The 13884-nt window shown below is 41.9% G+C and overlaps 1 protein-coding gene across 1 annotated transcript in view; it reads left to right on the top strand.

Annotated features, from left to right (window-relative positions):
• Positions 1-10883, top strand: part of LOC141213689 (uncharacterized) — a 316710-nt gene extending 305827 nt beyond the window's left edge. The window contains exons 4-7 of the mRNA XM_073665291.1: positions 2891-3014; positions 3093-3190; positions 3389-3479; positions 5906-10883. Of these exons, the coding sequence (XP_073521392.1) occupies positions 2891-3014; positions 3093-3190; positions 3389-3479; positions 5906-8085 (2493 nt within the window). The 3' untranslated portion in view covers positions 8086-10883. The remainder of the gene's footprint in view (positions 1-2890; positions 3015-3092; positions 3191-3388; positions 3480-5905) is intronic.
• The last annotated feature ends 3001 nt before the right edge of the window (positions 10884-13884 follow it).

The following is a 13884-nucleotide window of genomic DNA, read 5'->3' as shown; positions in this document are numbered from 1 at the left end:
CGCCGACGAAGGTATCGCCTGGTCTGTTGATCTTGATGTGGGGGAGCGTTTACCACGTGGGCTCAGAGGCTCCGATGCAGGAGCCGAGGAGCACTGTACAGGGCCCGCCGACGCCATCTTAGATCCCGCTTGTGCAGGAGAAGCAGGTGCAGTGCTTCTCAGATAGCATGTAATGTTGGTTGGAGAGGCCCGCTGGGTACTCACACTGATCTGTGTTATGTTCCGTTTCTTTTTTGCTGGCATTGGCAGTATTTTGGCTCGATTTGATGTGGTAGGCATGCCCCGAAGCTGGGCCAGGGACGGGAGCAAACAACCCTGCGACTTCACTCCTCCATAGCCAGGCCACGCCCCGAGCAGATCTAATTTGATGCAGGTGTTAGTTTTGGAAATGAAAATTTACAGAGTGATTCCATAATTTTTTCCCTCTGCTTGGTTGGAAAAAAATTACCCTTACTGAGTACAACATTTTTTTTCTTGATTTCTTTTAGTGTTTCTTAAAGCCATAGAGTTGCCATTTGAAATGACTTTAATGTTGTTGAAAAAAAGCTGATCACAGACATGGCACAAATCTAAACAACTGAATGAACATCCTCCGAGCCCGGTGATTCCATAATTTTTGCCAGGGGTTGTATAATTCACAGCCCATAGTCCATACATGCAGTATAATGCACAGCCCATAGTCCATACATGTAGTATAATGCACAGCCCATAGTCCATAAATGTAGCATAATGCACAGCCCATGGTCCGTACAAGTAGCATAATACACAGCCCATGGTTCGTACATGCAGTATAATGCACAGCCCATAGTCCGTACATATTGTATAATGCACAGCCCACAGTCATCCATGTAGTATAATGCACAGCCCATACTCTTACATGTAGTATAATGCACAGCCCACACTCTTACATGTAGTATAATGCACAGCCAATAGTCCGTACATGTAGTATAATGCACAGCCCATACTCATACATGTAGTATAATGCACAGCCCACACTCTTACATGTAGTATAATGCACAGCCAATAGTCCGTACATGTAGTATAATGCACAGCCCACACTCTTACATGTAGTATTATGGCCAAGGGCACTGTGTACTCGCTGATTTAAAGAAAACAAAACATTGTACTCACCTTCCCTCTGCTCCCTCGCCACTCGGTGTCTTTTTTCTGGAGCTGCCGCTGACTTCAGCTGCAAGCGACAGGAGAGCATGATGTTACTTCCATGCGCCCCCTAATGGCGTACATGCCGATGTCAGCTGCTGGCCTCTGATTGGTCAGCAGCGTGTATTGTGGCACTTCAGCTTAATGTCAGTCCAAGAACACATCCAGCTGAAGTAGGGGTCGGTCGCAGGAGCCACTGCGGTCATTAAGCCTCTCAATATAATGCTCTCATAGTACCTCTATTTCCCCACACTGTATAATGTTCTCACAGTACCGCCATCTTCCCACATACTGTATAATGTTCTCACAGTACCGCCATCCCCCCACATACAGTATAATGTTGTCACAGTCCCACCATCTCCCCACATACAATATAATATTCCCAAATTACCACCATCCCCCCACATACAGTATAATGTTCCCACAGTGCCGCCATCCCCAATTTTATTTTATGTTTTAACACTTGGTTTTCTTTTTTTGGTGTTTTTCATGTGATATATGGAAGCCTACAGGAAAATGCTAAAAGAAACATAATATCCAGGAAAAAAAACACTGTACATGGAGACATTAGCATCAAATAACTGTCTTGTTCTTACACACACGCTCTTATAAATGAGATCTAACGTGATAAAAGATTACAACCTGGGAAAGATGGGAAACATTCATACAGACGGTCGGTGATGATGTAGTCAGTGACGGACTCTGGCCATATCTGTTTCTAGAGCCGTATTAGAAGATGAAGATGTCGTCCTCATCATGAAGTTGTTATTTCTCATGCCATGTGTAATGTATATGACGAGAATTAGCGTTATGGAAGATGAGTCTATAAGAAACGTATTCAGCTGCCGACTCCGAGGAAGAAACTGCTTGTTGTCTGGGGCCTAAAATATAAAGGTTTTATTACTACGTCAGGGACAAAAGCAGAATGTTGTAAAATAATAAAAATACCATTGCTGCTTGGGTTTCTGGGTGATTCTTACTGAAGCAGTGGCCAACTTAGCCAGTGATTGGAAGTATGGAGGAGATGTCTAAGTCAGCAATTCAACTTATGTTCCAGTCCATAAAAACTAGAGAACACAACATCTACACATTCTATCTCCTGATATATTTCCCGTATTGTCTCCAGTAATTGTATTATTACACAGAATTCTTTATGATGTTATATCGGCTCATCTTCTTCTCATTCAGGTCTCTACAATATCAGATCCTCTCAGTGAAGATCTTCTATATAAGAGAATTTTTCTGAATCACCTATCAAGGATGGATATGGATAGAGACAAGATGGCGGAGCGGATAATGCACCTCACCGTAGAGATCCTCTTCCGGCTTACTGGAGAGGTGAGAGATTCTGATGACGTCACATTACATCATTCTTATCTATGGGAATAACAGATGGACAGAACTGGAGAGGTGAGGACTCTGGAAATGTCTGTAGTGAGATTTATTAATGTGTCTCTCCATAACCAGGATTACACAGTAGTGAAGAAGACCTCTAGTGAGTGCTGTCAGGACCCTGTGTCTGAGGGATGGGGAAGACCCCTGAGCCCAATCACGGAGCTTCCACCTCACCACCTGATACATGAGGACATCAATGACCAGAAGATCCTAGAACTCACCTACAAGATGATTGAGCTGCTGACTGGAGAGGTGACACTGCTGGGAATGCTGGGACATTATACAGTAATGCTATGGAGGGATCGGGGGATGACGGTATCATTGTATGTGTCAGGTTCCTATAAGGTGTCAGGATGTCGCCGTCTATTTCTCCATGGAGGAGTGGGAGTATTTAGAAGGACAGAAATATCTGTACAAGGACATCATGATGGAGGTTCCCCAGCCCCTCACATCACCAGGTAATAGGACTAAATACACACGGCCTATAATTATCTGTATGTAAAGAATGAATTCAGTCCTGTATGTGTTTCCTCCAGATCCATCCAGTAAGAGGACAACACCAGAGAGATGTCCCCGTCCTCTTCTTCCACAGGACTGTAAACAAGAAGATCCCAATGTTCCTCAGGATCATCAGGTAGATGGAGAGAAGGTGTCATGAGATCTCCCCTATGATGTGTAGACGGCTGTGAAGGTCTTGTGCTCAGTCTTGTTTTATCCACCAGTATTATATATTTTATACTTGTGTAATGAGAACGGTGGAGATGACAGGATTAGAGCTGATCATAGATGGGACTTCTCCATCTGTCTGTGACTTTTATAATATTTGTTTCAGGGTGAAGATCTGACCCATATTAATACTACAGAGACATATGTGAGGGGTGATGAGCAGTGTAAAGAGGAGATTGCTACATATGACTACCCAGGTGAGTAGTGACCACTAAATGCAGAGAAGTCACAGATTCTTCTCAGTCACCGGCTGTGGCTGCTTTATCGGTGGTGTAGTCCGGCCGTATCACATTCGAGTGATCACCATTTTACCTCTAGACCACAACATTCTTCTCCACCCAAAACTGTTCAAATGAATTTGGGCATTGAAAACTCCTTTTCTAGAGAACTTGCAACCTGGGGATCCACCTACCCCCTGGGATTAGTAGACGCTGACCGTTACATTCCCAGATCTGTAAACTACAAAGCCAAATGACAGCGTACGTAGAATGTGCTGACAAGTGAGAAAATCACTTGAAGGAAAATATTCTGATGGGCCTGTAAGAGAAAGAGGAGGGTAATGATGCTGTTGGCTTCCTAGATCCCTGATATCTTATTGGATGAATCTACCTTCTCTCCTTTCTGTGCGGCTGAATGTGCTCATATGGTCCCTACAAGACCAGGTCCAGTCTTTCTGGCCAAACTTCACTTTTATGATCGACAATATTAAATGTGCAGTGAGGGCCAATTGTGAATTTCTGTACAAAGTTTCCCTTTATTCTGACTTTTTAATTTCTTTTAAAACTGAATAACTTCAAGCAGGATTGGGATAAAACTACATAAATAACATTACACCTGTGCCATGATATGTCTCTAAGCTGTGCGTGGCTGATGGCTGTAATATACATCTATTCACGCCTGCAGGAGATGTGGTGGCATGGCTCGAGCCCTGGTTTCATGGATTCACTCAACGTCATAAATTACATTATGTTTTCAATCCTAAAGAATTCAGATTCCTGCACAATCTCTCCTGAAATGGGGGCACTAATACTTTCTCTACTCTTATGGTCAGGACTCCTAGTGGCTCCAATGGTCCACCATAAATGAGTGCATCTCCGGTTTAGTGTTGGATTTCTCCCTTCGTACATACATTGGTGTTGGGGATGTAACACATATTTTTATTGTTATATTTTTTTTACATGTTCATTCTGTATGATAGTTTATTTGGCGTTGGATCGGCCTGCCTCACCTATGTGAGTCTTTAACTACCTAGTAGTTACAGTTACAGACTAAAGGTTTTTTTTACTGAAGAAGACTGTTCAGCTTGATCATTTCAGTCAGTGTTATTATCTATAGTCACAGTTTTGCCCATTACCCTTTAATCCTTCCTTATGGATCTGGACTTACGCAGATACTCCTAGGCTTGGGCCATAGTGTTACTTGCTGTTCTGTTCTGTGATATGGGAAGAAGAATAGTCCGGTAGCCATAACCAGGAGGGCAGAGAAAGTACAAAATCAGAATACGCAAAAATAGTCAGTAAACGGGCCGAGGTCACAACAGGAACCAAATGCACAAGCCGGGAGCTGATCACAGAGGCCTGAACCAGAGGAGAACAAGGCTGGATCTGGCAGCTTCCGGCAATATGCTTCCAGCTTTAGTAGGGTGCGGTGCTTTCCAATTGCCAGAAGTAGGGAGCAGATTACTTCAGCTGAACAGCACACACACCCATACCGCCAGACTGAATGGTACTACTGGCTCCATGCAAACTAATCTAAGTGGCTGGACAGAGCCTGTGCCGCCCAGAACTTTTGGTCCCGACGTCTTCTCAATCACCAGCGCCGCCTGCAGAATAAATAGGACAGCACCTGGTGACAGAAGCAGACGTCGCAGGAGCAGGTCTCAGAGGATATGGGACACACCACACCATACAAAATGTCAGAAAATCAGAGCAGTAGAAATTCCCATATATTGACTCCATTTTGAAAATTATGACCCTCAATGAATTAATCTTAAGAAGTTGTCACTACTTTGACTCCACAGTCACTTTCCGAAAATTAGCACACAGTAGATGTTTCAAAGTGAAAATTACAAATATGCCATTTTATTGCCCAACACATAGTGCCCAGATTGTGCTCCAGGAGACACACACTGTAAATTAAGTGGGTTCTTTTCGCTATAGTAATGCCAAGGCACCCTGCAAGGCTCAGAAGAGAGGGGGAGATTTGACTTTGGGAGAGCGAATATTGCTGGATTGGTTTTTAGAAACAACGTTGCTTTTCAAGAGCCTTTGAGCCACTAATCATGTGAAAAACTCTGTTTTTCCACTGACAAATGATGGACCTGAGTGGGGACTTGTTTTTTGTGAGATGAGTAGAAATTTTTATTGGTATTATTTTTGCCTATATAACATTGTTTGGCTTTTTATTCCATATTTGGGAGACTGAATGAACAAACAGTTGAACATCACGCTCTACTGGGTCTTGCTATGAAGTTTTCTATTACACTGTGAACTGTAATTTTCTTGGTGAATAATTCAATATTTTTTACATGAGTTGCTATTTTACAGTTTAAGTAGAAATGTTAAAAAATATATAATTCAAGAATATTTTATTCAAAAATAATAATTGGTTTTATTCTTGGCAGATGACTGTACCAGGAGATCAGACGGACAGCTGACATCTTCAATTTTTAAATCAGACGATCTTGAGATCTCACAGAATACAATTGAAGTGAATGCCATTACTCCAGATTTACCATCATCCCTTCACAGCAAAGATCTTTCAACTGATCCTTTGAAACAGATCCTGTCTTCTGATTCATTACCGACTACTAAGGGAAATCAAAGTCACAAAATAAGCATTAAAAAACGAACTACTCCTAATGAAAAGAAGCCATTTTCACGTTCAGAATATGGAAATAGTTTTCTTATACATCAAAACATTCACACAGCGGAGAAAAGATTTTTTTGTTTCAAGTGTGGGAAATGTTTTAATCAGAAATCAAATCTTGTTAATCACCAGAGAGTTCACACAAAGAAGAAGCCATTTTCTTGTTCAGAATGTGGAAAATGTTTTACAGAGAAATCAAGGTTTATCAGACATCAGAGAACTCACACAGGGGAGACGCCTTTTTCATGCTCAGAATGTGGGAAATGTTTTAACCAGAAAGCGCATCTTGATAACCACCAGAAAACCCACAAAGGAGAGAAGCCATTTACTTGTTCAGAATGTGGAAAATGTTTTACATTGAAATCAAGTTTTATCAGACATCAGAGAACTCACACAGGGGAGAAGCCTTTTTCCTGTTTTGAATGTGAGAAATGTTTTAACCAGAAATCAGATTTGGTCAATCACCAGAGAACTCACACAGGGGAGAAGCCTTTTTCCTGTTCAGAATGTGGTAAATGTTTTAACCGTAAAGCGATTCTTGATAGCCACCAGAGAACCCACACAGGGGAGAAGCCTTTTTCATGTTCAGAATGTGGGAAATGTTTTAACCAGAAATTAGATTTGGTCTATCACCAGAGAACTCACACAGGGGAGAGGCCTTTTTCCTGTTCAGAATGTGGGAAATGTTTTAACCAGAAATCAGATTTGCTTAAGCACCAGAGAACTCACACAGGGGAGAAGCCTTTTTCCTGTTCAGAATGTGGGAAATGTTTTAAACAGAAATTTGATTTGGTCAATCACCAGAGAACTCACACAGGGGAGAAGCCTTTTTCCTGTTCAGAATGTGGAAAATGTTTTAACCATAAATCAGATTTGCTTAAGCACCAGAGAATTCACACAGGGGAGAAGCCTTTTTCCTGTTCAGAATGTGGGAAATGTTTTAACCGTAAAGCAATTCTTGATAGCCACCAGAGAACTCACACAGGGGAGAAGCCTTTTTCCTGTTCAGAATGTGGAAAATGTTTTAACCAGAAATCAGGTTTGGTTAAGCACCAGAGAATTCACACAGGGGAGAAACCTTTTTCCTGTTCAGAATGTGGGAAATGTTTTAACCGTAAAGAGATTCTTGATAGTCACCAGAGAACTCACACAGGGGAGATGCCTTTTTCATGCTCAGAATGTGGGAAATGTTTTAACCAGAAAGTGCATCTTGATAACCACCAGAAAACCCACACAGGAGAGAAGCCACTTTCTTGTTCAGAATGTGGAAAATGTTTTACATTAAAATCAAGTTTTATCAGACATCAGAGAACTCACACAGGGGAGAAGCCTTTTTCCTGTTTTGAATGTGAGAAATGTTTTAACCAGAAATCAGATTTGGTCAATCACCAGAGAACTCACACAGGGGAGAAGCCTTTTTCCTGTTCAGAATGTGGTAAATGTTTTAACCGTAAAGCGATTCTTGATAGCCACCAGAGAACCCACACAGGGGAGAAGCCTTTTTCATGTTCAGAGTGTGGGAAATGTTTTAACCAGAATTCAGATTTGGTCAATCACCAGAGAACTCACACAGTGGAGAAGCCTTTTTCCTGTTCAGAATGTGGAAAATGTTTTAAACAGAAATCAGATTTGGGTAAGCACCAGAGAACTCACACAGGGGAGAAACCTTTTTCCTGTTCAGAATGTGGAAAATGTTTTAGCCAGAAATCAAATCTGGTTAAGCACCAGAGAATTCACACAGGGGAGAAGCTTTTTTCCTGTTCAGAATGTGGCAAATGTTTTAACCAGAAATCAGATGTTGTTATACACCAGAGAACCCACACAGGGGAGAAGCCTTTTTCCTGTTCAGAATGTGGAAAATGTTTTGTGAAGAAATACTCACTTCTTAGTCACCAAAGTACTCACACAGGTGAGAAGCCATTTTCATGTTCTTAATGTGGGAAATGTTTTACTCAGAAATCAACTCTTAATAAACTTCAGAGAAGTCACACAGGGGAGAAGCCTATTTAAATTCTAACCAAAAATTGTATCTTCTTAAAGAGGTTTTCCACTTCTATTGGTACAACTCCTTCTCATTCCTCATGTTTGGCCTTTTTAAAATAAAAACACTCATACGCACCTCCCGTTGTGGCGCCGTTCCATTGGTGTCACAACTCGCGTTTCTGGGGCTCACATAAGGTTATTACATCACACAATCCTGCTCCCAATCAACACCGCCTTCGTACTGTACGTATTGAAAATCAACAGGAAAGACATGGCCTGGACATAGCAATGAGAGCACTCTCTTCAGACCGTGTTCCTGGGGGAATTATAAGCAATTTCCAGCCTTAAACAGGACGTCCGATATGGGAAAGAAAGACGAGAGATCTGAGGTTAATCTGAGGTCCTCCACCTCCGTCAGCATGTCTGGTATGCAGTGTTTCTTATCGAAAGTCTTATCATCCTGCTCTGGAACCATTACTGCCTCATCTCAGCTTGGAAAAAGAAGCAGTATTAACCCTCATGATGCCAGATAGCTCAAGCCTGTAAGTCCTGCACCAACCTCTCTCTTAATGTAGGCCTCACAAGAAAACATCTCCACAAATCTCCCTGTATTCTCACCAAAGCCCACATACTGAGCAGTGCTTGCTGCACAGGGAAATATACTCCCCCAGCCACAGGGATTTTAATATGGGGAAAGCCATAATTGATTTGTATTTCATATTCCGTCTATCCCTAGTAAACAAGAGATAGAGCAATATATACAAAGGCTGAAGACCACGTACAAAACTGAAATACGTCCCCTCACTTCTAGCCTATCACAGCTTACTGACAAAGTACAGAGATAAGAGGATGATGTCGTACAAGTTGTGGCCATCAAAATGCTCAGAAACAAACACTGGATCTTCACAGCCAGCAAATAAACAGTCTCTTTAATATCATTGATGACCAAGAAAATCACAATAATATCCTGAAATCATCAATGCACAAGCGATTATGCCAACACTGTGGACATTGTTCAATTATATCCTTGGTGACCCTATTGATAAGGAGCTGGAGATCGACAGGGCGCACCGTACATTAGGCAATCATGGCCCAGATCCTGAGCGTCCAAGGGACATTATCGGTCACATACATTTTTTCAATGTAAAAGAGGCCGTTGTGAGGAAAGCAGGGGATTTGGGTCCTGGTGATTTCAATGGAAAACGCATACAATTGCTCACAGATCTATCCTGAATGGCACTTGCTCAAAGAAGGGTATTGAAACCACTACTTGATACTCTCTAGGAAAATGGTCTGATGTACTCCTGTGGTACCCATTCCAGCTGCAAGTCCGAAAAAAATGGTACATTGTATACTTTGAAAGATCAAAGCGACATGAGACCATTCTGTGATGTCCTGGACATTCCCAGAATCCATATATCTGACTGGCCACCTTCTCCACCATTGCCACAGAGTTTCGGCACCTCACAGAAGGCTTTCAATGGATCAGGAATTTAATGGTGATGCACCCAGACGGAAAAGGAACCTGCCAATCATATGAGCTCCTGAAATGAATCTTCTTTTCCCTGATGAGAGAGACAGTTTGCAGATGCGTACTTATTTCTTTCAGAATATAATAAGATATATCTAAATAGAGTTTTAGGTGCCACTCTTCCACTATACAGAATGTCTCAGTTCATATCTTAGAACGCCATTTAATTTGAGTTCACATTATATTACTGTAATATCAGGCCGTATTACTTTGCTCGCTATATATTCTATGGTTCCCCCTAGTAGGAACCCTAGGACTAAAGGTTTGACTTACGCCTGTAAAGACAACCCTCAGTTAGGGACTTGCATTGGGATCTGCTTGTTTCGTAATTTCCTGGTGTTCGATATATTCATAATCTATACCTCTTGGCCACTGAGAGGTAGACGTTACTCTCTACCATCTATACCTCCTCTTTGCTCTTAATCTTTCTCTCCTCCTCCTTTTTTTTCATATACAACACAACACAACTCAAAACTCGTTCATTGAATGTCAGAGGACTTAATGTTCGAGAGAAAGGAGCTCAAGTGTTTTATCATATGAATAAACAACACGTTCATTTTCTCCTTCTTCAGGAGACCCACTTTAGAGGCGATCATATACTGTACCCTGTTTACTAACAGATATTATTCATCTTGGCGTCACAGTACAAATGCTGTTTTGAAGTCTAAGGTGCAGAGTATAGGCCGACACAGATCACTGCCGCATACTATTGTAGAAACACTGTCTGACACTGAGAGGGTGTATGGGTTTAAGATCTCCATCTATTCCAACATTTTGACTTTGGCAAACTTCTGTCTCCCTAATTGTGACCTAATTAAGACATGATGTCAATACTTAAACAAACTAAAGCATTTTCTGTAGGACCTTATCATCATTGAAGGTGACTTTCATTTTGTCTTGGATCCTTCTTTAGAGACGTTCCTGGGCTGGAGTCACCAATCGAAATCACCCAAAAGCTTTGCTAAACCTGCTCCGGTCTTTTCAACTGGTCGATGTATGGAAGATACAACATCCAGATCTAAAGGATTATACGTATTATTCTCCTATACTCAATATGCATTGCCATAGAGACTTTTCATTAAATTGCCATCACTTGCTTACATGGCAACCTACATCTCTGATAGGGACTGCTATATGGTCAGATCATGCTCCTGTATATTGTTATCTGACTATACCTGACTCCACCAAGGCTTCAACTGTGGGAACTTAAATGATTATCTACTGAAAGACTCACTCTGTGTCTCAGACCTTCTTGAGACTACACTGTGTTCCAAATTATTATTAAAATAATATTTTCTCAGATTTTACCAAATTGCCTATATGAAGTGCAGTCATTGTAATTTTCCAGTCAAATAACTATTAGAGTACAATTGAAAGGTTTTTGTACAAACTGCCTATGATAACAGTATATTTTTAAAAAAAATAAAACACTCAATTGAATTTGTCAGGTTTTGGATGGTTTCTGCTTTAATTGTTTTGCATGAGGACAGAATACCCTCCCAGAGCTGTTGCTTAGATGTGAACTGCCTCCCGCCATCATAGACACTCCTTTTGATGATGCTCCAGAGGTTCTCAATGGGGTTGAGGTCAGGGGAGCATGGGGGTCACACCATAAGTTTGTCCCCTTTTATGCCCATAGCAGCCAGATATGCAGATGTGTTATGTGCAGCATGAGACGGGGCATTATCATGCATGAAAATGATCTTGCTGCGGAATGCACGGTTCTTCTTCTTGAACCATGGCAGGAAGTGCTGTTTGAGAAACTCAACATACATTATGGAGTTCATCTTTACCCCTTCAGGGATCCTAAAGGGGCCGACAATCTCTCTCCCCATGATTCCAGCCCAAAACATTACTCCACCTCCTCCTTGTTGGCGCCGTAGCCGTGTTTGCATGGGGTGTCCATCAACCAGCCATCCTCCACTCTATCCATCTGGACCATCAAGCGTTGCACAGCACTCATCGGTGAACAAAACAGTTCGATGGTCCAGATGGATGGAGTGGGCATAAAAGGGGACAAACTTATGGTGTGGCCCCCATACTCCCCTGACCTCAACCCCATTGAGAACCTCTGGAGCATCATCAAAAGGAGTGTCTATGATGGGAGGCAGTTCACATCTAAGCAACAGCTCTGGGAGGGTATTCTGTCCTCATGCAAAACAATTGAAGCAGAAACCATCCAAAACCTGACAAATTCAATGGACGAGAGAGTTCAGAAGCTCCTTTCGAACAAGCGGTGCTATGTGCAAATGTAACATCACCTAGAATAAAGTTTTGAGTTGAAAACTGTTTGATTTCAGTGTGTAATAACCTGCTAATGCTTATAATTGCAAAAATGACCATTTTTTTGTTCTTTATTAAAATGAAAAGGTTGAAAACTGCTGTGCATAATAATTTGGAACATGCATTTTGAGTGCAGTTTGAGTTTTTATTTTTTTTTAAAAATACTGTTATCATAGGCAGTTTGTACAAAAACCTTTCAATTGTACTCTAATAGTTATTTTACTGGAAAATTACAATGACTGCAATTCATATAGGTAATTTGGGAAAATCTGAGAAAATATTATTTGCATAATAATTTGGAACACAGTGTATAGACTCCTTCACAAATATGAGCATGATGAAACTGCCTTACCATTTAAACCTCAGAAATACTATACTGGACCGTTTGTCCATTTCCTTACAGTAAACCAGGAATTTATATCCTTATACCCAAGGTGTCAGCGAATAATAATTGTCTCAGTCCATATAATTGTCCCTTCTTAGATATATTCTTTTTCTTTTGATGTCCCAATAGGGAAAAAAATAATCAGTCAGGAATATTTCAGATAATTATGTACAAATGTAAAATTACTATTCCAAAACCTTGTACTATAGAGCGATATTGGGATTTATATCATTGTAAACCGGTTGTCGTATTGTTACTGTTTTTTTTTCTTTTTATTGTTTTTCTCACAATGTTTCTATAAGAAAAGCAAAATGTTGGTAATTCTTTGTTTTGTTCAATAAAAACGGTCTGATTGGAAAAAGAAAGGAGCGAAGGTCATTAATAGATGAAACGTGTATAAAATACCAAGATCGCATGTGAAGATACTCGTATGAATTCACAGATAAATGTGGCCGCTCATTGACAAGGAGGTTACATCCACACATGCAAAGGACATACGTATCCAGAATAAAAGGGGCACCCGGCTATAGATTCATAACCCCACTGACATAGAGGAAGCATTTCATTGCTGTTATAGCTCACTATATAATACTAGATGGTGGCCCGATTCTAACGCATCGGGTATTCTAGAATATGTATGTGGCCGACCGGGTGCAATCAGCAGAGCGGCATTTAAATTTGGCGCCAATATTGCTGATTGGTCCCGGCCACGACCAATGAGCAAACCGTGTAAGTGAGGACTGGTGAGCGTGTTTAAATTTGGCGCCAAAATGGCTGATTGGTCGCGGCTGGCGGCCACGACCAATCAGCAGAGTGGTGTTTAAATTTGGCGCCAATATCGCTGATTGGTCGGGGCCGGCGGCCGCGACCAATCAGCGAACCGTATTAGTGAGGACCGAGGAGCGGCGCTGCCTGTGCGGGTACTTCCGCTGCGAGCAGCCGGGAGATGACCGGCTGCTCGCAGCTGAAGTATCCCAACCGGCGGCGCCGCTCCCCGGTCCTCCCTTCACACTTGCCGTCAGGAGATCAGCGGCCCTAGCCGCTGATCTCCCGACGGTAGCCGCATGGAAGTCAGCGGCGCCGCCGGTCGGGGTACTTCTGCGAGCAGTCGCCGGTCATCTCCCAGCTGCATCGCCGCTGACCTCCGTGCGGCAGATGAGCCGCTAACGGCCGCCATCTTTTTTCTGAAATCCCGCGTCGCTGATTGGCCGCGGCCGGACCAATCAGCGACGCGGGATTTCCTGGACAGAAGGACAGACAGACAGACGGGATAAGACGATTATATATATTAGATTTATGCACAATACCACGACATGCCACCTAATAGTCTTGAAACAAAAATTGACAAATATATTCTGGACACTGCCCTACTTTCCTTACAGCCCCCCGAGCAGGAGGTACTAGACAAAGCTTTCATTGAGCAACAGATATGAGAGGCCATTAAATCATTCCCTATTGGGAAGAGCCCTGGGCCAGATAGATTCAATAATAGATTTTATTATAAGATGTTTGCACCTCTGTTATTACCATTTTTACCAAAAGTGTTTAATAA

Source organism: Phyllobates terribilis, unplaced genomic scaffold (genome assembly GCF_046119375.1).
Source record: "Phyllobates terribilis strain yellow unplaced genomic scaffold, ASM4611937v1 Scaffold_207__1_contigs__length_3498100, whole genome shotgun sequence".
Lineage (NCBI taxonomy): Eukaryota > Metazoa > Chordata > Amphibia > Anura > Dendrobatidae > Phyllobates > Phyllobates terribilis.
This window is presented reverse-complemented; position numbering and strand designations above follow the sequence as displayed.